At 37.9% G+C, this 25556-nt stretch overlaps 1 protein-coding gene across 1 annotated transcript in view; it reads right to left on the bottom strand.

Moving 5' to 3' along the window:
- Nucleotides 1-4792: 4792 nt before the first annotated feature.
- Nucleotides 4793-25556, bottom strand: part of LOC119156247 (SLX4 interacting protein) — an 80042-nt gene continuing 59278 nt past the window's right edge. Inside the window, exons 6-9 of the mRNA XM_037405829.1 lie at nucleotides 23593-23670; nucleotides 20772-20860; nucleotides 8108-8217; nucleotides 4793-6630 (exon numbers count right to left, since the gene is read on the bottom strand). Of these exons, the coding sequence (XP_037261726.1) occupies nucleotides 5814-6630; nucleotides 8108-8217; nucleotides 20772-20860; nucleotides 23593-23670 (1094 nt within the window). The 3' untranslated portion in view covers nucleotides 4793-5813. The remainder of the gene's footprint in view (nucleotides 6631-8107; nucleotides 8218-20771; nucleotides 20861-23592; nucleotides 23671-25556) is intronic.

Raw genomic sequence — 25556 nt, 5'->3', positions numbered from 1 at the left:
GCTCATGGGAGCCAACGACAGCCGGCTAGCGCTCCTACCTCCAAAGGCTCCTTCAGCAAGGAACATAAACCAGCTTAGGGCCTAAACATGAGACCAGCATCAGGTGAGTTTGCTGATGAAGCTGTTTTCCTTTCCACAGAAACAACCCTTGCCCTCACACCAGCTACACACCTGCACAGCAAGAGTTAACATTTACTAATCAGCTTTTGGTCAAGCTGGAAAGCACAGGAGCCTGTGCTCCCCTCCGCACTGCCCCTTGAAGACGAAGGGCTCAGGATGTCACCTGCCAGCCCCCGCCATCAGGCTGACCTGGGCCTTGCCTCCTCAGCTACCCTGCCCTGCTGTTCGCAGGCTCCCTCTGGAACGAGTCACAGGGCACAGCCCTGATGGCTTTATCACTCTATGCAAAGATGAGAAGTCCTGACAAGGGAAGTCCCAAACTCGGCCTTTTCCTCCCCGCAAGATGGAAGTGATTGCGCAAGCTCCCCCTCCCCTTCTAAACGGAGCAAGAGTATTTAAGTACATTCAAGAATTTTTCAGCTTCCTCTTTTTCAGCGTTGACACCAGGGGCCATTGTGATTGCAGCACGCACAGAGTTTGCTTTTAAAGGTTAGCTACTGGTCCCCCACATCGGAAAAAAGCAGTAAAATAGCTGTGCAACAGTTAGTTCTGATTTCTGGGGGTGAGGAGGAGGAAAGCGGCGAAGGTTCCGCGGGCCACCGGCCAGGCTTTCAGCAGACTGCTTACCGAGCGCTGGGGCAGCAGCAGCGGAGCGATGTGGTATCAGACAGGGCGTCGGACCAGAGTTCCAGCCCGGATCTTCCAGTGAGCACCTTCCCTGTGATGTGCAAATTGTTTCAACCAGTTTCTCTACAGGGTGGAGAAATGAATCTCTGTTCTTTTCATTCTAGCACTATGAGATCATATTAATATTAAAAAGGGGCATGCCCATCTCTAGAATTATAGCTCAAGACACTTTTCTTTAAAGATCTGATGCATAAATCAAAAAGATAATTATTATGGCAGCAAATAAAGCAGTTATGGAACTAGAATACCAATTCCTACTACCGTGGTACTATGTCTGAGCTACACCAAAGGATCTAACTCTGACAGAATGGGAGCAAATCCGTGAAACTGTCATTCAAGAAAGGTGCACTGTCAGGTCTCACAGGAACCAATTCCCAGCTTTGGAATAATTTAAATGGATAATAGAGCACACAGGATGGTGGAAGTTAATTCCCTGGCCGACTTCCAGGTGACAGCTGAAATGCCGGGTGACACTACATCGTCTTCACAACTCTTTTACAATTTCTCAGCTTAAGCCAACACCAAACAAACAAAAAGTCCCCATCTCAAAAATGTCACCTTATTGCCACCATGGAAAGGACAAGGTCACACACTACCCAGAGCCATTTTAATTAGTTGGGGAAAAAAAGGCGTGAACAAGATGGGAGAACTGTGTTCAAAAATACTGGAACAAGTTGACAAAGGAATCTGCAGTACAAGTTCCTTAAACAGGCTGCTTTACCTTGAAGAAACTGCTTACCCTCGGTGCTGCCCCAACTATCAAAATAAGCATATTCATATCCCTCCCAGGTTCGGCTGCAGAATGCTTTGATATCCCTTTGATGAAAGGTTCAGCGTGCTGCTATTCCCCCGTCCCAGATCTTCTCGTTCACATAGGGCCTTGGATGCTAGTTAATGCTTGTTAGAGAAGAAAAAAGCAGAAAGCAAAGCAGTGAGGAGTGCCTTTTATTAAAGCTAATTTCTGAGGCCAACCCACACTTCCCACTGCTGGCTAAAAGACTCTTGCTACTATTAACTCTGTTTGCTCAGGCCTACATTTGAGTCTTTTAATACAGTATGAAACCTTTTATTAGATACCGATACAGGCAAGGAGGTAACTACTCACACTGTGCGATCTGGAACAGTCTGTATTTTATATCCTTCCTATTCTAACTGTAAACAAAAAAATATCTCCTCCCTCTTCTTCCTTAAAATGAATCCATCTTCGAGTCAAAAGCCAATGGGTTTATGATATAAAAATGTCAATTAAAACTCAGCCAATGTGGCCCACACGCAGAGCAGCGAGAGGGAAATTACTGACAAAATAAACGCCTTCAGAAGGCTACTTAACACCTCACTTGGTCAAGGCTTTCTGTAGCAAGGGAAGGTTTGGTTCTGAAAATTTTGCTTTTTTGTTAGAAACAGGTGCTCTTGAAATTATTCAAGTCAGACATAACACAGAAAGATGGGTATGCAATTGTCATAACACAGTACCACACGCTCTAGACCCTGGTATGCAGAACCACAACCTGACAGATAACATCAGAACTAGCACAAAGCTTATTACTCGAAATAACTCGTACGATAGCTAAAACCTCCCTACCGATCAACACTGGGCAAGGGAGATTTTACATCAGCCTGCTTCCTCTTTATAAATAAATATGTAAAAGGCTGGGCTAGCTTTTGATGTGTGTTTAAACACAAAAGTTCGCTAAACAAATATCGTTAACTACTTTGAAGTAAAGAATAATGGAAACAATAGTCTGTACACATTAGAAAGCGTTTGGCTAGGAAAGGACCGTTTCACTACCAGCAAACAGCACAGACCAAATTAACCAGATGACCCATTAAAAAAAAAAACCAACCAAAGCTGACTGGTTTGGAATAAACAGTTATTTCTCTTTAAGGCAAACATGCATTTTTTAGTGTGAGCTCTGCATTGAGGGCTTTAGCCAGTCTCAGATTTACGCATATTTCACAGGAGTTAAAGAAGCTCTGAAAATGAAAAAACCCCAATGTAACAAACACACACACACACACAAAAAAAAAAGCCAAAGAAATTGTTTCTGTGTTTCAATGGCAGCTTCAGAACAGAACAGAGCCTTAAATATTTATTACTTTTAACAGAAAGGTATGCTAATGCTGCTCAGAAGCAAAGAGAAAGCCGCAGCCACAACTTGCAAACTGCTAATTTTACTCTCTCTCAATTTCCAGCTTCCCCCCCCCCGCTGCAAACCTGATTTAGGAAATCAGTTTTGTTGTTCCAGAGCATGTCAGAGCACAACTCCACCAGGCATCTGGGTGCAGGTGGATTATTGATAAACACAGACTGGGAAGATGACCTTGGGCTTAAAGTACAGAGATAACAGAGACATACAGTAACAATACAGCCTGGATGCCACAGCATCATGTAAAGCACCCATAAGGTTTGCAAAAGGGAAAATTCTATAATAGTCCTGCTGCACAAACAAGTTTTGAGCAGCGACACCATATAAAATCCAGAAATAACCATGAATTCAAAGCTTTTTCCCTGAATAACTGCATTTCTGAGAGGATCCAAGAGACAGATTTTTGAAGTAAGCAAGCTCTAAATACACAGCTCCAAAGAACTAGGAACCTAACAAGTCAGTAATTACAGTAAGAACGATGCAGCTATGCACTTTTGCGAAAGTCCACTTGTATTTCTTCTCTCTAGGCTCTAACACCTTTAATTGATCTAGCCTTACATTTCTTACTGTTGCACAATCACTGTTTGAAAATGAAGGTGTTCCTGTGCCGCCAGTGAGGTGATGGAAAACAGCATTTTGGGTAACAAATATCCTAAAGGAAAAATCAAGTGTTCTTAGCTACATAGACAATGGCTTAATCTACCCAAGCCCCTATAAATGCATGAGATTCATTTGCAAGGGTGCATGCAGGTAGGCTATTCAGTTAAGATTAAAACGAAATTGTATTTATAAGGTTGAAATATATATAATAAAGTATGCAATGATACAAACCATATGTGGTCACCCTCTGGCTTCTAATACTTGAGTTAAATGGATTAGAAGAGGAGAGAGGCAAAAAGGGAAGCTTCAGAAATCCAAAAAAATTTGGGGTGTACTTGCTCAAGACCATCCACAGATACAATCAGTACATCTGCCAGCTTGCAAAAGCAGGCATAAGGTCTTTTTCCTAACCAGAATGAAATGAAAAGTAGTAACTGAAGTGGTTTTATAAACTCAACACATGTCTGTTACTGCATAATCATATAAACCTTTCCTGTACATATCTGTTACAACCAAGAACATCATCACAAAGATCCAAGGAAAAGAAAACAGAAATAACGGCCATTTTAAACTGCAGTCTAGAATATATGCTTGTATCATTTTTTTATCAGTTTATTCACTGTGAGAACTTAAAGAAGCCACCCAGAGAATCTAAGCTAAGACTTTAAAAGAAACTTTCAAATTATTCCATTTTAATTACTCTTGCTTTTCTGATACTTACTTAAAAGTTCTTATACCTCTCTTAAGTCTATCAGAAAGGCGCTTTTTACTCCGTGCCTGGCCCAGTCCATATCTCCAGTAACAGTAAACATACCTCAGACTATTCTTCCTCCAAACCCAGGTTCATTTGCAGCCTTGGTTTTGCTGTTACTAGAAACGACCTTTTTGTGGAGCCCGAAGATTTGTAAGCATTAATACCTTAACACAAAGTGCTGTGAAAAACATCACGTAAACAGGCTGAAAGAAAAAAAGAGAAAATGTCACCTAGCAGGCACACGGAATCTTTTTCATTTATAGCAAAATCAGAAATTATTTACAGCAGAAAGGTGCCGTTCAACGGTCAGCTGCCAAGTTGCTCTCCTAAGGACCTGTACTACACCACCAACTCTAAATGCTTATGGATGTGAATCTTCTTAACCCAAATGAGGATATCCACAGTTGTAAGTACATGTCAGTAAGATTTTTTTTCAATATTACTTCACATAAAACCTCTGCAGTCACACTGATTAAGAGAATGATGAAAGAAGGCTTATAATTTTATTTTAAACATTTTAAAAATAGAAGCATGAAATAAGAAGTTACATTTCCTTAACTCATTAGTATATAAGATACAAAAGTAGTATGAAAATGCACTGTGCAATTAAAAGTTACGTCTATCTTAAAATAACAAATAACTCGAGTAATGCTAACACATGAAAATCAGCGTGTCATCCCTGCACACAAACAAGGCCTGGTTTTGACACATGACTGTGTGAAGATGTGTATGCATGTTTATGTATGAACTTTTCCCAACAGCAGTGTTTGCACATCGAGGTGAGTGCATATATAAAACCAACCTCCATTATTCCGAACGCTCAACGCATGATCACTTGTATCCACAACTCGGGTTAGAAATAATAATTGTTCATATCAAATCTGCACAAGCAGAAACCGTAGTTATTTGAAATATTTGAAATTTGAAATAACTATTTTGAAATAACATAGTTATTTTGAAAAAACACTGAAAAGGTGGGCCTGAAATTATCAGCAACATTAAATACTGGTTAAAGGTTTTTTTTGAAATAACCTTAATTTGCCTTACTGCTGTAAAAATCACGTGAATAAACCATCAGCTTCCTAACACAAAAAGGATTTTCACTAAAACTTTGTTCAGAAACAAGCAAAACACTGTGGCTAACAGATCACGAAAGTAGTTTTAAGTTTTACTGTCATCTGAGTTTTTTAAAATAATAAAACATACACAGATCTAAAATTTTCTAAGTAAATATTATTTTATAAGAGATTTTTCTTTCTATAAATACCACACTAGTTTGTACAATATTAATGTCTAATTCCTAAAGGGTTAACAGAATTACCTTCATTACAGTTCCAAATTACGAAGATACTTAGTTAAATAAATCTTCTTAAAAAGTATTATCTAATTTTGGCTTTGTATTTTTATTAGTTTTCATTATTTTGTATTGCTTCCTACTTCTTGCATATGTTTTCCCAACACAAATTTGGCTGTCCACCCATGCCATCAGGGTAATATTTCAGACTTTATGATTTCTTATGCCTTCGCAGTTTTAACTTGCTGAGACCATTTTCAACTTCTCTTTTTCTTTTTTGGATAAGCTTCTCTGAAGACACGTGCTGCTGTTGTAAACAAGATGATGGCTTCACTGGCAGTTCTTTGGTGGTTGTGCTTGGGCCATTTTGGTTTGTCTGCACTACACTGTTCCTCACAGAAAGAGGCCGGGAGAGGTTTTTTCTCAAAGTTAGTGACTCCTCATCAGATGCAATCTTTGTCGTGTCTTGTTTAGAAAATAATGTGGAATTAAGTGGGGTCTTCTCCTCCGGGAACGGACCTAAACAGTTATCACCACACTTGGTTGTTTCTGCATGGCTAGGAATGAAAGGAGTCCCTTCAGAGGATACTTCTTTGAAATGCTCTAACTTTTCTTCTGAACCACAGCGCTCTTGTTGAGCCTGTGTTTTGGTCACTTTTTGACTTTGTTTTGGACTTAGCAGTGCTGACTCAGAGCTACAAGAAGGGTTCTCGCTTAGAAGACTCAACTTCAACAACTCCACAGAGTGAGGTTTTTGCTGGCTGCTAACACCATCTGGCTGTCTCTGATTAACATAATTTTCCAGCTCTAAAACAGGAAGCTCCAAGTTGCTCTCAGCTGTATTTATGCAGTTCTTCAGCAGTCCTGCACTCCTACATTTCACTTCAGACTGAGGACTGAGAGAAGTTTGACAGTTGCTCTTTCCGTTCCCTGTCTGCAAGTCCACTGAGCCAGGATACACGTTCTCAGAGTCCTTACTGATCTGAGGTTTGCTTGTGCTCCTTTTCCTTGTTTTTGTCCTTTTCACACTGCAATAAAAAATAATTTTGTTTTAAATTAAAGACGACTCTTCACTGCCTCAATCTGCATTTCTTACAAACTCTGAAACACCACAAGGTCAACCCTCTTTCTGAATGGGGAAAAAAGCCCTGTGTATCATCTTGACAAGCAGTAATGTTTGTCTAGTGTGGATAATATCAAGTGTTATCCATCTGATTTTCCACTGCACTAGGGGAACCCTATTTATTAATGACTAAGCCTTAAAAGAGTTCACATTCTATTCGAAGAGGCAGAACCGGATTCATTACAGATGTTAAAGGTCAACACGGCATAAGTACATTGAACTCCTTCCCAAACTGGCTAGATAAAATACTATTTCAATAAGTGCCTAAATTATTTCAAACCATTCTCATATATTCACTTGTATAATGTATATCTAAAGCATAGAGGGGGGGCAGGTGGGGAGAGGCAGCATGCGCATTTCTGTGTGAGAATTTCTAATCTCTATTTTAAAATGTGCCTCTGGAATTTTTCCCAGGACATTTCAAAGCATTTCTTTAAAGTTAACCACTGCTCTTCTAGTATCAAGCCCATTCATCTGGGAAGGACTTCGGTAATACAAGTAGATGATATTCTAAAAGGAATTATACAGGAAAATGGGATCACAAGGGACCTGCTGGAGTGTCAGTACATAAACACTCCACAGCAGTGTGTTACCTACAAATCTAGATTTCACATACACTGTAAAATTAACTTTACGCACAACTACTGAAGCTGCATCTCGAATCTAAAGATATTACTATAGATTGTCCCATGCTGAGACCGCTTTCGGCTGCTCTGCTGAAGCCAAGCAATTTCCATGTTGGCGTACCTAACTCTTCAGAAAAAGGACTCTTCTGAAATAGGTAGAGCTGGCTTACCTCCAAATCTAATCTCACTTCTAAAGACAACATGGGTAAGAAGAAAAGTTGCCAGGGTTCACAGCAAATCCCTGATTCCACAGCTGATTTGGGGCTACCAACAGCTTGCACAAGCAAAGAACGACATCCTGGTACAGCAGGGACCCAGTGAAATGCTCAGCTGACCAACTAACCCTCCCCACCCGCTACACCAGGGCCAACTCTTTTAACTGTGACCAAGGATCCAGACTGCACTGCAGACTCTCCAAATGAACAAAAAATATATTTGCAAATGTGTTTTTCACCAGATTCAAGCATCACATATTTATTTTGGCTCACAGCTTCATTCAAGGAAAAAACACCCTGTTTTGATTCTGCCTAGCGCTATGTGAGATATGTATGTGGGTTGTAATAGTTTTTGTCAGGCCGTACAAAACAACGACGATTGTTTTAAGTGTTTATCCACACTATAGTAGTAGTCTCAGTAATTTAAAATAATCTTTTGTAAAGTTTATATTATTAGATTTTTTTTTACATAAGCTCGATTCTATCTACCCAAATTTTACCAGATTATAATTTTAACACCTTAGAAAGGATAGTGACATACATTTCTTTCAATATGTCTTGCTTTGTTTGGTCATTCAGGTTAATTTTGCGCTCATTGTTCTCAGCAGGTTCAGTAAAATATCTAGACATTCCACTGGCAACATCTTCTTTCTGTTCCAAAAGAAAACACAGGTTTAAAACATGACACACCAAGCTGTAAATATTCAGCATAAAACTCCATTTCTAATATTAAGACTTACAGATGTTCTTTATTATTTTGATCTGAGCAGTCTAAGAGAAACAGAATTATTTTTTAATCTTTTAATATTTGGGAGTCTAGTCAGCTCCCGCCCCTTTCAGAGTCCCAATGAACATATTTCATATGCTAAAATACACCGCAAACAAACAAGACTGTAATGTAAAGGATGTAGCTTTCCAAACCGTCTGAGGAAACTGTTGGCAAATATTTGACATCTTTGTGGCTCAAACTGTGACAAATGCCAGGAATCTCTCTTGCAGACAGCAGCATGTTTGTCAGGTTTTTTTCTGAAGAGACTGACTGGCGCAGTGGTCTATACACTTATTCTCAGAAGAATTCCCATAATTTTCCATACTTACAAAAAATATACAGAGCGTTATCTGCTCATTTAAGAAGGCAAGGGTTAAAACTTTTAATACTAACATTCAAACGCTCACAGCTTGTAGTGGTTGGCTACTACAGGACAACAGGGGAATTCTTTCTGGTCTCAGCTAACAGCAGCACCATGGTTTTATATAATACGAAATTGGGGCGAGAGGGAGGGAAGGAAAATGCTCTTTTTCTTCAAGCTGTGAGCATTTCCTTTCATAATGAAACGATCTCAATCAGAGAAGGGCCATTTGCTGACTTCACTACTAACTACCACATACTTCAAAAAAAGTATTATCTCTGAGGCTATGGAGAGGACAGAAAAAAATGTGGCCAAGTCAAGAAGAGAAGAGGCTTTGTGCATCTCCTTTTCTTTGACAGCATCTCTCTTCATCAGCCTGCATGACGCAACTTCTGATCGGGGCTCATCAAATGTAGGGAGTACTCATTTATACCATTTCTTGCTCTGCACTGCGAAGCTAGTGCACTGGAGCCAGGCAGTACAGAAGAACTGAAGAAAGCAGAGAAAGACGGTGCAGGCACAAGGCCAAAGCATGTACATGACTGCTGCCTGGAACACCTCTCAGGAACCTGTCACTTACAGAGGACGAAGCCCTGCTGATTTTTATTTTTATTGCTGTTTTACAGGAGAGGGGGTAAACTTCACCGCTCTTTCCAGAAGAATAAACCAGTGAAAACAACTTCCTGTTTTGTAAGCAGAAGGAGGGCAGTCAGGCAAAGAAATAAAGCCATTTTGACAGTTTAAAAAAATACAGCTGCTTTGAGTCTTCCTTTCAGAGGCAAATTACATGAGAGTGTGTGTGTGTGTATTGATAGATGCATGAAGTTCTGTCCACTAATGATGCAACACATGTGTTTACAGCAGGCAGAAAACACACGGACATACATGCAATGTGATTTCAACCTCAGAAATCAAGCCTAACTAGTTTAATCTGAGGGATTAATTGCTGCTTCTATTCTTGTTAGAGGTACGGACTCTCCTAATTTGACTATGTTTTCATATTTTGTAAACTATTAAATGGAGTACTATTAAGATATTCGAGAGCCTTGCTAATTTTAAGAGAAAACACAGACTCTTAACTGTGAAGTCTGTAGAAACTATTCTGATTTCCAGTAACATTCACACAACTCAGACTGAAGGATCTTGCACAATCCTTCTGCATCAAAGCAGCTGCAGGGGACTCTTAGTTAACCAGAGAACAAGAGCACAAGCAGAAGCTTTTGAATTTCTGCTTTATGGTAACTGGTAAGGCTAGTTCTATTAAATCTTCTTCAGTCCTCAACACAGCAGACCACGACAGGTTCGCCGGTGCACTAAGGCACTTCGTGTATATGTGGTAAGCAGCGCTAGTGCTTTGTACAAAACCCAGGAGGACTGGGGACAGTTCCTGTCCACACGTACTCACTACAGTTCTAATTTGCATCAAATTATGGACAGCAGACAATCGTTGGCTGGAGTGTACTGTCATGCCAGAGCATGAAGAACAGACCCTGGAGAGAGGCAAAGATGACGAAGCCATGTCACTTATGAGCCGAGTCAGAGGGCAGTTAATGGTCCAGAGTGGAAGGGCTCACACATTCCCTTGTTAACGCCATCGGCAACCTCTCCTTTGGTCTTCACAGAACTTATCACATAAAGCAGTGACAGAAAAGGGTTAATGCATTAAAAAATTAAAACTCAAAATGATTTATATGTGAAACACTTCTGAACATGCCCTCTAAGTACAGTAGATTTTCCCCTTGGAACCACACCCTGTAAGTGCTGTATTTTGAGAGCTGAACAATTAACATAAGGCATATGAGTCAGTCTTTGAAAGACTCTGTGGGAACCAGAGAGCCTTTTGCTATTAGGAGTGATGTAAACTCCCTAAGGCTGGAATAACTCCACAATAGAAGGCAGAGAGAGTCATAAATAACAACAATGGGCACTCCATATACTACTAAGACACTCAGCCATTATTGGTGATACTTCCTTTATTTTCTTTATTAGACTTAATAATTTTAGTTAATTAAAAAAAAATAAAAAACACTGTCTGTTTTGGGAATACTATTTATTTCCTATGGGAACTTCAGGACTTGTTAAAGAAAGAAAAAAACCTAATCTGCTCTCATCCTGTCTAGTAATCCCAAATTCCTTTTAGGCAGTGAAATAATTAAAGAAAAATATTCCAGGCATAAAAAGGAGGACAGCAGAAGCAGACATCATATAAACAATGACACCATGACAGAGAAAAACGTCAAAGCACCGCCAGACTTGTGACTTGACTCTGAAAGAGCTGCAGGGAGTGGGATTGCTGCTAACAAATTAAAACCACATTTCTTGGCAAATTGTTAAAGACAGACATATTTACATTTGTATAGAGACTGGGTGGGCACAAAAGATTAAAATGCTTCTTTAGCCCTTGAACTGGCAAGTTCTATTAGAAATATGTGCTCTTAAAATCCTAGCGTAAGCTCACTCCTTTTTGTCACTAAAACTTGGCAAAGAAGGGCTTGCAAAAACGAAGCTTACGAAGTCTTACTACCCTACCTGCTCATAATACTGGCCTCTCAAAACCTGATTTTGTGATCCTTAGTACTTATCCAAAGAGATGTCTGGGAAAAAAAAAAAATTCTATTAAGACCGACAGAGAAATACGACTGCTAGGCACACAATATACTTGGTGTAAGGCTTATCAAATTGAAAATTCTTTCTTTTACTTTCTTACTCAATTTTTCCTCAAAATGAAAAAGAAACCCTCAAAGTAGTAAAAGTGGTGACTGCCGTCTGCAGCAATCCCCAGAACAGCTGAATTCAGCAATACAGCATTAAATACCTGTAAAAGAACTACTTGTGGATGTGCACTTGTAAAGAATCTTCACAACTCATTATCCTGAAGAAGAGCGAAATGTTTGGCCTTTTCAGCCTGACAATAATACCCATACAAACACTGATTTCTTTTCAGTCTAGGGTTTGAGATACGGGGTTGAAAGAAAAATTTGCAACGTGAACAACGCTGCTCCCCTTCCTGCCCTGCCTCTCGTTTGGTTTCACATTCTCTAGCTGTCTCTTATGCTTCCCAGGATAACGGTTGCACATGCTTATGTACCAATAAGGTAACACTAAAGGATAATTAAATGTCTAGTTAAAAAAACCCACGTATTTTTTTCTGAACTGCATTTATCAATGTGGTTCAACTTGCTCATCAAAAATACTTAATAAAAGACATCAATAGGTCAATAAATCAAATTTAGTATCAGCGTGGCATACAGGAGGCGGGTCAATATAATAATCTAGATTAAACAATGAAATTAAGTATTATCCCAGGTACACACAAGCAAATAAAATTAAAATTAGTAAAATTAATCAGACAGAAGCACTTATTTAGGGGAACTTTATGTAAGCTTGCAATTGCATGATTTCTCTTAATGTCGCTCTAAGCAGCATCATGAACTCAACCATCTAAGAAAACCTTTAGGATTCAGAACTGTTCTAATAGATCCGACGGCAGATCAGAGAGGTCAGACAGGACTCTTTCCAATCTGATAAATAGAAAAGGGCTCCTAAAGCAAGTGAAGAGGCTTGTCAGCGAAGGATGAATCACACACCATAATCTAACAGATAGAAAACAGACACAGACAGGATTTTGGGTCTAGCCTTCTGCCCTCTCCCATCCCACATGAAGGAAGAGCTTCCCACAATTTCACGATGCAAATTTTTCAGCGTTTCCAATGTAGTGATGCATCTGTCCTAGCAATTCTACTTAGGAACTTCTACCACGTCATACAACATTCATAGTTTCCCAAGTACAGACATGGATACTATTTTCAACCTGACATACAGTTCCTTGATCAGACTTGTGGAATATTGCTCTACGTTTTAAAATGGACTGTCCTGCTCTGTATGTCAGCAAGTTCCAGTAGAAACATTAAGGATCATTCCACATTACACATGGGAATACTGATTTTTCATTTCAAATAGATATTTTTAAGGAATGCTGGTGGTTTTAAAAATTACATCAATTTCAAGACAGAATCACCAGACAAAACTGCATGAGTCCGTGAGGACCAGAACTGTATGGCCTTGCACAGGAAGGAAAATCTAACTCCCAGATCAGTGGAGTCTTCATTATCTACTACCAAATACCACTTTGATTTGACACCGTGGATATTAACTATTAAGTTTTTGCTTGTCAAGAGTCCCTGCAGTCTGTACCACTTAGTCCGAGAGCTGGCTCAGTCTGTTACAAGTCCCTGTGATACACATTCCATTTTCTCAAAATACAAGGTGTGAACCCAAGTTTCTCAATTGATGCATAAGTCCTGACAATTCCAAACACTCCAAAGGTCCCCAAAGCATCGTCAATTAGCTTAAGGTGTATGACTTCTATGAGGAAAAAGCCGCCTTCTTTTGAAGTCTTTTGTTCTGATTTTAATCGTATGATACACAGAGCAGGAACACTAGACTATTCCAAGTGTAGGAAATTGAGTTCTCTAGATTTTCATTTGAATGCTTGCTAGATAATAGAAAACAGAAAAAATCCTAATAAGCTGTAAATGGCACAGAACAAATAAAATGTGATACTTCATAAAAAAACCCAAAGCTGCAGGGGCACCTTTTTAAAAAAAGATGCACATCTGTAACACAGATAGCAAGAACATACACAACAATTTCTAAAGCCATAGAAGGTGCTCCTGAAACAAACGATTTATTTACATACCGAGAAGTACATGACACATGCTGTGTGTATTTGCTTGAAGGCAAAAAGTGTCAAAATTAATGTTAAGTAATTGAGCTATTAATCATTCTGATTTTATATACTGATGCTACAAGACTCAGATTCTATCTTCAGCGAAAGTGTCCACTGATAAGAAATGGAGGAAAAGACAAGAGCTTTTCAACCAAAATAACTCCTCTCAATGACACTGAAGAAAAAAAAACGTAAAGCATATTAATGCTGAATTTTGGGTTTGTTTTTTTTTTTTTTTAGAAAACCAATGTCTTAAAAGCATACATCTTTAGCTAGCCTTTCCCATCAATCTTATTATTCCTGCTTCCAGTAGTTATGAAAGAGGGCATGCACGCAAGATATACATGTTTTATACTTCAAAGACATTTTTATAAAGTAAGACAGCAATTTTACATGGCACTCAATCCCTTCCCCCAACTTACAAATCACGGGGGAAGGAATCTACTACTCAACTGTCACGACTATCTGAAAAAGCAAGGCACTCCTGTAATCCTGTACCGCATTTTTTAACAGTCTGACATGAGGCTCCTCTATCTCACCAAAGCTAAATGGGTATCAGCAACGACAAGTACAGATGTCTAAACATCTATCAGTAATAGTAAAGTAAATTTTGTATTTATCCTTCCAGATATAGCCCAGGTTATATGACATAACAGAATACTACTTAGAATCCGTTATGTATACAGCAACATGATTTGTATACTTAAAACAGAATTCTTATGGAAAGAAAAATCTGGAAAAGAATACAGCAATTTTAAAAACAGCTGTTCTCTTTATACAATTACAATAGCGTTTAACAACTGTAGGAAATCTTGGAAAGATTAACTTATACTCTTGATCTTGCTGGTTATACAGAAGCAAAATATGTAAAATAGACAGAGCTGCACAGCCCACGAGATAATTACTGTTCAACAATTTAGTCAATGTTTTAGCTTGGTTTCCAAAACAAACACCACCACCACCACCCCCCTCAAAGCCCCCAAGATTTCTGAGCTCACGCTGGGGATATGTCCCTCCAAATACATTCAAATCATGACAAATTGTTCAAAAATCCTTCCATGAACTTTACCATCACATATTTCAGCTTACTATTCAGTCAAGTTATGAAATTCCTATTAGTTGTAACAGATTTCTGCTGAAGGCTGAGGAACAGCTTGCTCTTTTAAACAATTTCAATCCAAAATCCACCAAATATTCTTTGCCCGACAGGAATACAGAGAATTATTATCAAAACATGAAGCAATTTAAACGTTTTAAAGTCCTAGAGTCATCAAAATCTTGCCGGTGCACAGCAGCTAAATCAAACCTTTAGCTCGCTGCAGCTTTAAACATTATCACTGCCAGCCTTCCACCCTGCACCGCTGCTGGAGGTGCCAGCCCCCTCAAAGTCAGCAGAGAGGAAAGAACACATTCAGTGCAAAGTCCAGAATCTTAGCTCAGATCTGCACTAACCACCAGCACGAGCTGTGACAGCAAAAAAGAGAGAGGGGAGAGGAAAGCAAGGCAGGTGAAAGGATGATGACAGACGATAATATCTTAAATAACCACAAGGCTTTGACAAATGAGATCTTGCGAATGCTGCTCAGTAGTTATATTTAAATCAACTGGTGTTCTCATATATATAAGAAACAACTACCAAAATCAGTAAAAGATTATCCAATTTGTCCCTACTTTTTGAAGATTGCTTCAGACAGAAATCATTTTACGTGCTTAATCACTTACACCGCTGTTATAGGGCCTTTTGTATTTCTGTTGTCTTTCATCTGGATTTTGCATAATGAGAGAGACATAATCTTTTATTGAAGAAGTATTCAACTTACTGGCCTTAAGACAATTTAAGTATTACTTTTTTATTTCATTCCATATATAATCTAATACTCTGTCTGCTTTTCAGATAAGTCATCCTATGGAACAAAGATTTTCAAATCAGTTCGTCGCAGCAGTATTTAGGCCTTTTTCCAGATCCTGTACAGTTAATTCACTCAGTGGTATGCATGAGCACTGTAATTGCTCTTTTCAGTAAAAATACCGTGCATTTATCAACAGATGATTTTCATTTACAGTCCTAATGCCCTCTACCCAGCTCTGTGAGGTTTCCCTGAAATTCTCCACAGCATTCTCCAGTCCTGGACTAATTAAAATAATTGTGTCAGATTTCATTTCATCATTTGTCCACTTCTCCAGGTCATTAATATAACAAACACCAGACAGCTATTAAGCTTTTTGCCATGCAGAAAGTAAATCAGTCAGTTGGTAAGCTATAAGAAGAAACTAAGACAAGTTCAGACAAATGTCATTGAGGCAATTCACAGCTTTACTGCTCTCAGGTATCCTCCCTCCCCTTTTGCAGGAGGTTCCTACCCCCGCACACACACACCCCCAGCTGCTTCCACCCACAATTCAATGCACTAGCTTAAAAACCAGGGAAGTTTGGTTTGCATGAATCCACAAGACTGTGATATGCAGCAAGATGAGATGCAGGCACACAGCCCTTTTGGCACACTGCTGTAGCAGTGGTAATCTGCATGGAGAAAAGGCAGACAGCTGGGACAAAAGGGAATATTGTAAAACTGCCATAGCCGTCTTCTTTATGACCAAGGCAAAGACATTTGTATCATTACTTTGCAATGTAGTTTCTCAGAGAGAACAGCCTTATGATTGAAGCTAATTTAAAGCCATCCTAACATTGAAAGGGAAGTCTCACCTTCACCCAACACGTGGTCCTGCCAAGTCTCCGTGTCAACACCTGTGTTCATGCAGCCATGCAGTGAGAGCCTGACTTAAGTCATCCAGCCAAAAGTTAACCATGCAAACAACAAAAAACTCCCAAACAAAATAACCCTCTTTTTTTTCCAGAGGAATCAATGAATTAACCCAGCTCCCCACACATGCCAGTACTGACAGACACTGTAGACAAGAATGCCTGGATAAGAGAAGGCAGGAGCACTGCATGTTTCAGTATCATCAGTCTTGGCATCAGCTTGAGAAGAATGTGAAGGGTAAGCAGAAAAAAGTGACAGAAGCCTGAAGTGTCAAAAGTGAGAACTGAAAGAGAAAAGCAATTCTTTACCTGTCCCACATGGTATTTGAATAGAGCTCATTAGTTTCCCCTCTCTACCTTTTTGAAAAAACAGTGAACCCTATTCACATCAAACTACAGCTTTATATCAAGTTCTTTTCCTCTAGCTATGTTTCCTACAATGACTGAAAAGAATTAAGCATATTATCTGAAAACACATAAAAATTAGATTTTATGAAATTTTAAAAAGGATAATGAAATTGAACACCATCAGCAAGACAAGTATTAAAACAAATGTAATATTAACCTGTGTTTTGGATGTTACTTCCAAAGCAGGGCAGCTATCAGCTGCTACCTAAAGGGGTGGTCCTGCTCTCTTCATCCAAATCCTGGCTGCACGTTCCTAGAACATTTTTTTGTGTGACAGTTGGCAAGTGTGTGGATACAGGATGACTTGATTCAGTGAACTGACATGATGGAAAACTAATCCTCCAATAAAAGACACAGAAACTACATAAGTGAATTGGTTTTTGCCGGGTCAAGTCAATGAACTAATTCATTTTCAAATGAAGAATCACTTGGCCCATTGTACCCAGAAAGGAAAGGAATATGTAGCTGGAACTAGAGGGGATATGGACTGACCTTTTCAGCAGTAGCCCACCACAACAACAGTTTAACTATAACATTACATATATCTATATATATATATATACACACACACACACACACTTCCATGCAGAGATTAGCACTTCCACAGCGTGAATTGTGCAATTGTATTTCAGTGTTTCCTTCTTCCCCTACCCAATCTGATATCACTTAACAATAGTCTTTAAAGTACTTAACTAAATTCCACTTGAAGTCTTTACTAATCTTTACAAATTTCTGCTATCTGAAAAAAGTTTTCATTCTATCTTCCAATAACACACTATTCCAGCAGCATATACTCTCAAGTTAAGTCTCCTGTTAATTACAGCTAAGTGTACGTGTTTTCATGAAAGAATCAGAATCCTCTTCCCAGAATAACCAAAATCCAAGCAAATTATGTCATTTATGCTCTTATGAGTTCTAAGAGAATTCTCTAATGTACCTGAAGTATGTTACAATGGCACAATTTATGAAGTCCGACACATATGAAGAAGATGAAACAGTTTGCTTTTATTTCTCTGTTGGGGATTTAAAAAGCACTGGGCATAACTTTAGCACCTTTCTTCTCTTGTTTACCTATCCCCACTTTCTTTTCTGACTTCATATGCATGGTAATTTCAAAATTCCACTTTCCTATCATCATTAGCTTAACCACCTTCATGCTTTCCCTATAACTGCTTCCTCTCATAGATTCTAGTATAAAGTTGATGTGGTTATCAATGAATACTCCATTGTTAGCACATTTTCAAATGTTCACAAGCCTCCAGTAAGCCTTCCACCCATTTCCATTTCCACTGTTTCTTCAGATAACCCACTTCCAATTTTCCATTTTCGCTCTCTACATAATAATCATCAAGAAAATGCCGTCATTGACAAAGATGACTAATGTTTCCAGAGTGCTCATATATTTCCCTGGGTTTCCTCTTTTGCCATGTTCCCAAAACTGCCATCTTTTTCAAGATAAAACTATTCAAGATTACAAACAGTTTGGCAAAACAGGAAACTGGTTTTATGTTTAAACTTAGCATTAATCAGCCAGGCTATTCTTCCATCTTTTCCTTGAGACTTCCAATTTGCTTATGTATTTTCAATAACTTGCTGTATTGTTTCTTTAAAAAAATTTCCCTCCTTCCAAAATGATTATTATTGCCTGCAGCCTGATTTTTAGATATGACCACAGAAACGCCCATTTCTAAACATTTTCTTCTGTTTTATTTCAGCTCTACTCCTTAGAAGTGCTCTCAAATATTCCTTAGTTTATGCTTAAAGCTAATTTGACAGAGATTGCCTAATCTACCTTTTCCTTGGTCTTTACAACATGCATCACAGAAGGCTGCAAATCACTTTTCTCGGCAACTGATGCTAAGGTTTATGCTTGTGAATATCTCAAAAGCAATCTAACGATGATCTTTCCTAAGAAAGGACGTAAGAATTTAGTTTCATATCTGGCCACATCCCTCTTGGTTAAAGCACAGTCTATTTCAGAGATACAGAAAACAGCCTAAAAGGCAGAGAAAAGGCAAAGAATGAAGTGCTGAAGATAGGTGAAGAAAAAGTTGCAGTAAGTGAAAGTAATGCATATCAGGCTGACATAAAACTGGTTCCACATAATAGGAAGGCAAGACATTGAGCCTGACTTGTCTTGACAGAGATCAGGAATGAAAGCTTGACCCAAACCATAAACCAGCATAAAAGCAGTTAAAAAAAAATAATTGTTAAATTGTGACCAAGTCAATCGCAGTGACATTCAGCAACACTGAAAAGTGACAAAGTCTCCATTAACATATAGTCAACTACTTTTATAAAACACAGATAGGCCCTCAAAACCAAGAGTGTGAGATGACTGAACATTTAAAAGAACTTGCATGCAACATTACGAAATTATGCAAACCCAAACAACATATAGAGAAAACCAAAACATATGCCTCATTTTTAATCCGTGACAGAATACACTGGAGTATATCAACGGAAAGGTCTTGGGTGGTCTTTTGTAGTCTAGTTTAGAGTTCAAGCATACTCACTGCTAAATTGATATAGAAAAGTACACACACAAAGTGCAGCTCCTTAGCTGTTACTTCTGGAGTGCCAAAAACTTGAAATTACCTCTCAGTGGCAATCAAAACACTCCCCCAGTTTGGCAAAGTACTGAACTGGAGTATATGACAAATTTGGTACTAACGTGCCGTAAAATTCTGGATCAACAAAACAGTCTGGAGTGGACCCTTTAAGTCAGAGCAGTAAGAATTAAAAAGATACTCCAAAACATCTGCTGAGGGTCTGTTTGCATCTTCTTAGACTCTCTCCTACCAACATACTACACTCACCTTTCCAGCCAGTTCTGTGCGCACATATTGCATCTGTAAGTAAAGCAGGCCTCCAAGACTTTATTATTGATTAGGTTATGATCCCACTAAGAGATTTATTTTTTTAAAACGTAAACCTGTTTAAACTGGCTTTTTAAACAAGGAGTTTCCATAGATCAAGATCAAATTTTGAAATAGTCAAGCTATAAAGTCCATAATATATTTTTCATTTGCCTTCTCCTTAATAGACAGAACCATGTGAAACAAGCTAAAGGAAACTTCTCATCTTTTATTTTATGGAAAGATTAAAAATACCAAATGGGGTAATTGGATATCTCATAAGAGACACTTAAACAAGTTTAAAAAAAAAAAAAAAAGATAACTATTTCTCGGTCAAAATGCAGAGACAGGGTTTTCTACTTAAAGCATCTAAGTAGTTTTCAAGACAATACCAAGAAAGCAGTCATTTTCAAAACAGCAAAGTATTTCTAAAGCAGTTAAGATTTTTTCTGAGGGGAAAAAAACATTTGCTTGATCCTCTGACATTTAAGGATACTTGTCAATCTAAAACTCAAGATAATAAAATCTGCATTTAGTATAATAAATAAAAGCACTCTGCTTGATATTAAAAAATATTAAGTTGAATGACTAGAAGAAAAACTTTTTCTTCATGGGTCAAATATACTTTACTATGTTTAAGATAAACTACTAATATATATATATAGACCTCAGCATGTAATTCTGACTCTTACTGTGAGCACAGAAGAGACTGCCTGCCATAGAGCAGGCCACCTGGGTCAATGTGAGCACTCCTGAGACAATCAGCAGTTAAATGTGGCATAAAATTTATAAGCCTTTGACCCCGATAAAGCCTTCAGGATGAAATATTTAAGTAGAATTGTTTATGCTATTTAACTACACACCAGTGCCTTTTTCTCCATAAATGTTTGGGGAGGTTTTTTTCCCAGCAGGGCTAGCACTGATCTATTTCAGTTGTTTTGCGGAACAAATGCTAAGAAAACACACAAGAAACTCATGGATATTAAAACCTACCTCGTTACAATTTTGGAAAGTAAAATGTTACAAGGATAAAACAGAAACAACAAAAAAATCCTTCAATCAAGGTGCTAAAATCATACCTAGCTTTCTAAATACATGGTCACCTTCTCTGAGCCTCATATGGCTCAGAAAACCTGAGCTTCAAGAGTTCCCTTCACTCACTTCAGTATGTCCTTTTGAATACTTTCACCCAACTGTTAATATGACTTCTTGGTTCCCAAGATGACAGTCACAAATAGGTTAATAACTACCTCTATATATAAAAATTAATCTTAATTATAAAATACACCAGAAAATTTATGTAAAAGTTTTGTACATACCAATATGCCATTTTCATATGTCCAGGCACTTGGATTAGATTCCAGTTTACTGACACAAACTATAAGCCTGTCTGGAAACACACGTAGCTCTATACAAAAATAATTGAAAAGAAGATTATAAAAATTACAACCATATTCAAAAACACACACAATGACAACATACATACCTGTTTTTAGTGAACAACATAATTTATTTTTTGAGTTGCACTCTAACTCACTTCATACACTCCACTAGTTTCTTACCTACCCTCTTCAACACTGCATCCCTCCTTTTGTTCTGCTTTTTTAAACCATTTAAAAAAAAAATCAATTAAGTCAGAGTAAGTTTAGTTCCCAAGAGGATAGCCATGGCTGCAAATTGGTCCACCTGCACCCCTGGACAAACATGCCAGACAGAACCAACAGACAAACTACTTAATGATGATTTCTTTTGTGCTCTTCTGGTGATGAGTCTTTCCATCACAAAAGCTGTAAATTATGTTTATAATACAGCACAACATATTCAATCAGGACTTGGCATAAAAACTCAGCATAAGGTTAAGTGTTTCAAAGTCTGACTACAGTGATTTTTGAAGTCATCAAACAAACTAGTTAACTACTACCAAGTCACATTTCACTCAAGATTACATGGTTTGTTATGAACACAACAAAGTTTCTCCATTTACAAAGGATTAAAAACTGAAGGGTTATCAGAATAGAATAGACCAGACAAAGCTTTATTCAGTACCTAGCAATGCTATGAAAAGAGCGTAGCTGGATATTGTGTTATTTTACATCTCAGACTATTTTCAGATCACTACCTTCATATTTTCAGCTCAGATTTTTTTCTGTGTTGGGTTTTGTTCTGGTTTGGTTTTATAAAAAGAGAGTTACTAATTTTTAATGGTTGCTATACTTGAAAAGCAAACCATAACACCCTATTTTCTGGGTCAAGAAAGAGACAAGACATGCAGAAAAAAACATGAGGTTTTGCTCATAGATTTTTTTTTTTTTTTCTGGTAGAATGTCTTCTCACGATGAATTGAGCACAGGCATGATGTGAACAATTTGTCAGTGATGATCAGGTCACCCATATGGATGACCGCCTCTCTACAAGGTACTGCTTCTTCACCAACAGCGTATCTCCATTAGTATCTGACAAACCTCTGTGAGTGCATACCAACAGCGACTCTTCTAGAGTCATTACAATGAAAGATGGGGATGTTGAAACAGATTACCTTGCATTTGCCATTGGTTGAAAAAGCATACACAGAGACTTCTGATGCAGCTGTATTGGCACAATAGCTTGTCAAGCTACCATGACTTGATAATGAATAAAGTCTTTCATAACTCTCTCAGAAATAACAACTCTGCAACACAAAATTGTGTCCAAGGAAGTAGTCACGCCGTGCCTTATGTCCAGACTATTCTTTTTCTGCTTGTATCCTCAAGACCTGAAAAGCCACCCACAAAGGTCTAGTACAACGGCTTTCAAACTGCAAGCAGTCTACAGGCATCTTCCAAATGGGTTACAAAACAAAAACTGGACAACTGTTGCAAGGACTGAATGTTTTATGTGGGGTTCCAGTAATAGCCTCTTAGATAAATTTACTTTAGTCGTTGAGTGAGCATCACCGATTAGGCTCAATGTCTGGGTTTTGTATGCAGAGTACTAGGGGTATCTTACAGAAAAGAAACACTGGTGCCAAATTCTATTATTTATTTTTTTTTTTTAGGATATATGCTTATTTTGCTATTTATTGGGAGCAAAACCAAGCAAAAAGAAGTGTTTTTTATTTGTTAGGAACTTCATGTGGAAGCCAAATTTTGACTGCAGCATCAGAGACTCTCTTTTTGGTAGCACTAGTAAGGCAAGTTCATTCCAGTTAGACATTTTTATTGTTACATTTTATAACAATCCCACTTGTTGGCTAACAAAGTGAAAATATCTTTAGGTATTCATTGCTGCTTACAAGAATTTCAAATTTAACACACAGAAACCAATGTTGAGATACCAATGCAGACACTCTTCTATTCTATTCCAGCTATTCGTCTAGGAAGCTGTGAGAACAAATTGATAAAATATTTAAGATCAACACTCCTATCTCTTCTACCAATATAGCCTTAGAAAACAACTAGCTGGCATTTGAAGAGAGATTTAAACATGTATGAATCTAATGAATTACTATAAAAATAAGAAATTCTTTAAAAATATCTATTCAAGCATTCAATATTTTTAAGGGCACTTAATTGATTTATTTTGCTTCTTTTAATATGAAAAGGTTAACACAAAGGGCACAAAATCACTTCCTTACAGAGCATCTTGGCTTGAGAAAACATGAAAAAAAGATCTGGTCCAGTGACATCACCTACGTAAAGATTTTATAGCACTGAGGTGAATAAAAGCCTTTTCTTGCATACACTTGTAGCGTACAGTTGATGTCACAAGACACATGAGCAATAATGAAGTGATTCATACTGCAACCTCTGGTTGATTCACCCTGCAGAGACTCAGTAAAATGCTGAGTCTCATCGTACTTACAGAATTTGGTGTGGCTTAGCTGATTAGCCTGGGGCAAGGTATATACAAATTTAAAATTAAGTTTAAAAAAACACCCCATCATATGTTAAAAAACACTTGCCTTTTTTTTTTTTTTTTTTTTTAAATTTCTTGGTTTTAAGAAACATTCTCTGGAAAAAAACCGAAAACCAAGCTCTGAAAGAAATGTTGATTAAGTAGAACAAAATCTGACAAAGTATTAGTTTATGTTCCCTTTTTTCCCCTCCCAGAAATGCAAAATTCTATGTAACGATGTAACGATGTAAGAAAATTATTTCTTACCACGATAATGTTTCCCTACAGCACAACGGAGATTAACCCATCTCTTCATAAAGTAGGCAGTAATGTGAAAACTGTTGGCTGCAACATAAAACAAAGGGATAACAATAAGTGTCAGGGTATCTTGGGCATTCTGGTCTCAAAGTGTTGCACATCTGTGAAGACAGGATTGAGAGAAAGCAGCAGCAGCTCAAGAAAACAAGAAAATGTAACTTTAAAGGAATATTTTTCAAAAGAAACTGTTCATACTGAATTTTCAAGAAATTAGTATCTGAAACAGGGGAAAAAAATCTACATTAATTACTAAACACCAAGTTCTGGTATTCAACCACAGAAATAAATTAAATTTGATTGATTGATCAGAGGTGTCATCCGCTTAACAGCCTCATGTCATGGTCACTAGACCGGTAGGCTAGAGTCCTATTCACTATGGTGGTTTTGTGCATATTCTACAAGAACATTACAGATGACCATTTACCTACCTGCATTCTAGGGAAAGGTAACATACTCAAAGCTGATAGAAGGAATGCTGGCTATAACAAAAAACCACCAAACAAACAAACACGAAAGGTGCTAATTATCTACAATTCCACTGAATTAAGTGAGAAATGCATGCATTTAAACTCCTCAGTACCTATAGGCGTAGCTGACCCAGCAGACACCTGTAACATACGCAGAGGTTTCTTCTGTTTCTATTCCTGAGAATGACAGAAATCCTCATGCACCAGGAGCATAAGAAAAGGACAGAAAGGATTATATTGCAGCGAAGAGACTATTAGACTATGGCTAAAGAAATCAGCTTTTACTTTTGTTCCACTTTAATTTCCAAATGACCCTGGGTAAATCAGTTAGGACTTGATTTATAAAGCTATTTAGCAACTAACTCCTGCTGAAATTGAAAGAAGTTAGCATCTGTGACTCCTCCTCCATAGTCTCTCTGTATACCTCACTAAAATGAATGTGCAAAAGAGGGTTAGTGGTATTTCACTTCCCCTAACTCTGATGGGTTTTACCAGACTTAAATTATTGCTGCTTCCAAGCCAGTACAGAAACCCTAGGTGCAATTACAACAGGAAAGTTATAAAATTAACTGCTACTGCCATTCTTCTAACATAACTATTTAAAAAGAAGGAAAGCTTGTTTGTTCCAGTCTTAATCTCTACTGAGCAAGTGCCAAGGCATGCTTATTTATAAGTATAAGCTCCAAAATGCATGTCCTCTCCTGCAGAGTTTACAACTCTCCTATTTGTACAGCAACTCCTGGAGCTCACCACTGAGCGCTGTTTAGCATCACCTCTCATTAAGAGCTATAGTTATTGATCACAATCAATCCCTTTGAAATTTATCACCCATCTTTTTTCCTTCTCCTCAGGAAGATACCTAAAATTTGACTTCCCTTAAGAGATCAAGTCAAGATGGGACAAGTTGAACCATCCCTTAAAAATGATGAGCGCTAGAGAAAAGTTTGGATGTAATCCACCAGCTTTATTATTTACGAGCACAATTAAAGAAAATTACTTTTAGCTATTTCCAGTTTGGCATCCACAATTCTTTAACATTGTTAGCAGGGTTAGCCAAATCAAAGAATTTGCCCTGTATATAAATAAGTTATTAGTGTGATAACAGCACCTTCCACTGTGACCTCCATAATGCTGAAAAAGTAACATTCCTGAAAGTACAACGTCGCAAAGAAAACTTCAAACAGAGTAAATACTAAAGAGTCTTTCTACCTCCATTTGTCTGAGATATTCCTAATGTAATCTTCTCTAGAGGAACTTAAAAAGGTGTGAATCTTTTGCTTTTCACAGGAAAAGCACAATACTTCTTTCCTGAAATTCTTTATGAATCAGTGACACGTATATTTATTTTTCTTGCTATCTTGGTATTCTCTGGGAGTTTAAATGTTTAATCATATCTGATTGACTAATGGCCTGAACAAAGTTTCAATTCCTCTTAAAGGCCCTTGA

The sequence above is a fragment of the Falco rusticolus genome, chromosome 12 (assembly GCF_015220075.1).
Source record: "Falco rusticolus isolate bFalRus1 chromosome 12, bFalRus1.pri, whole genome shotgun sequence".
NCBI classification, from domain to species: domain Eukaryota; kingdom Metazoa; phylum Chordata; class Aves; order Falconiformes; family Falconidae; genus Falco; species Falco rusticolus.
Note: the sequence above shows the minus strand (reverse complement) of the source record. Positions and strands in the feature narration are given on the sequence as shown.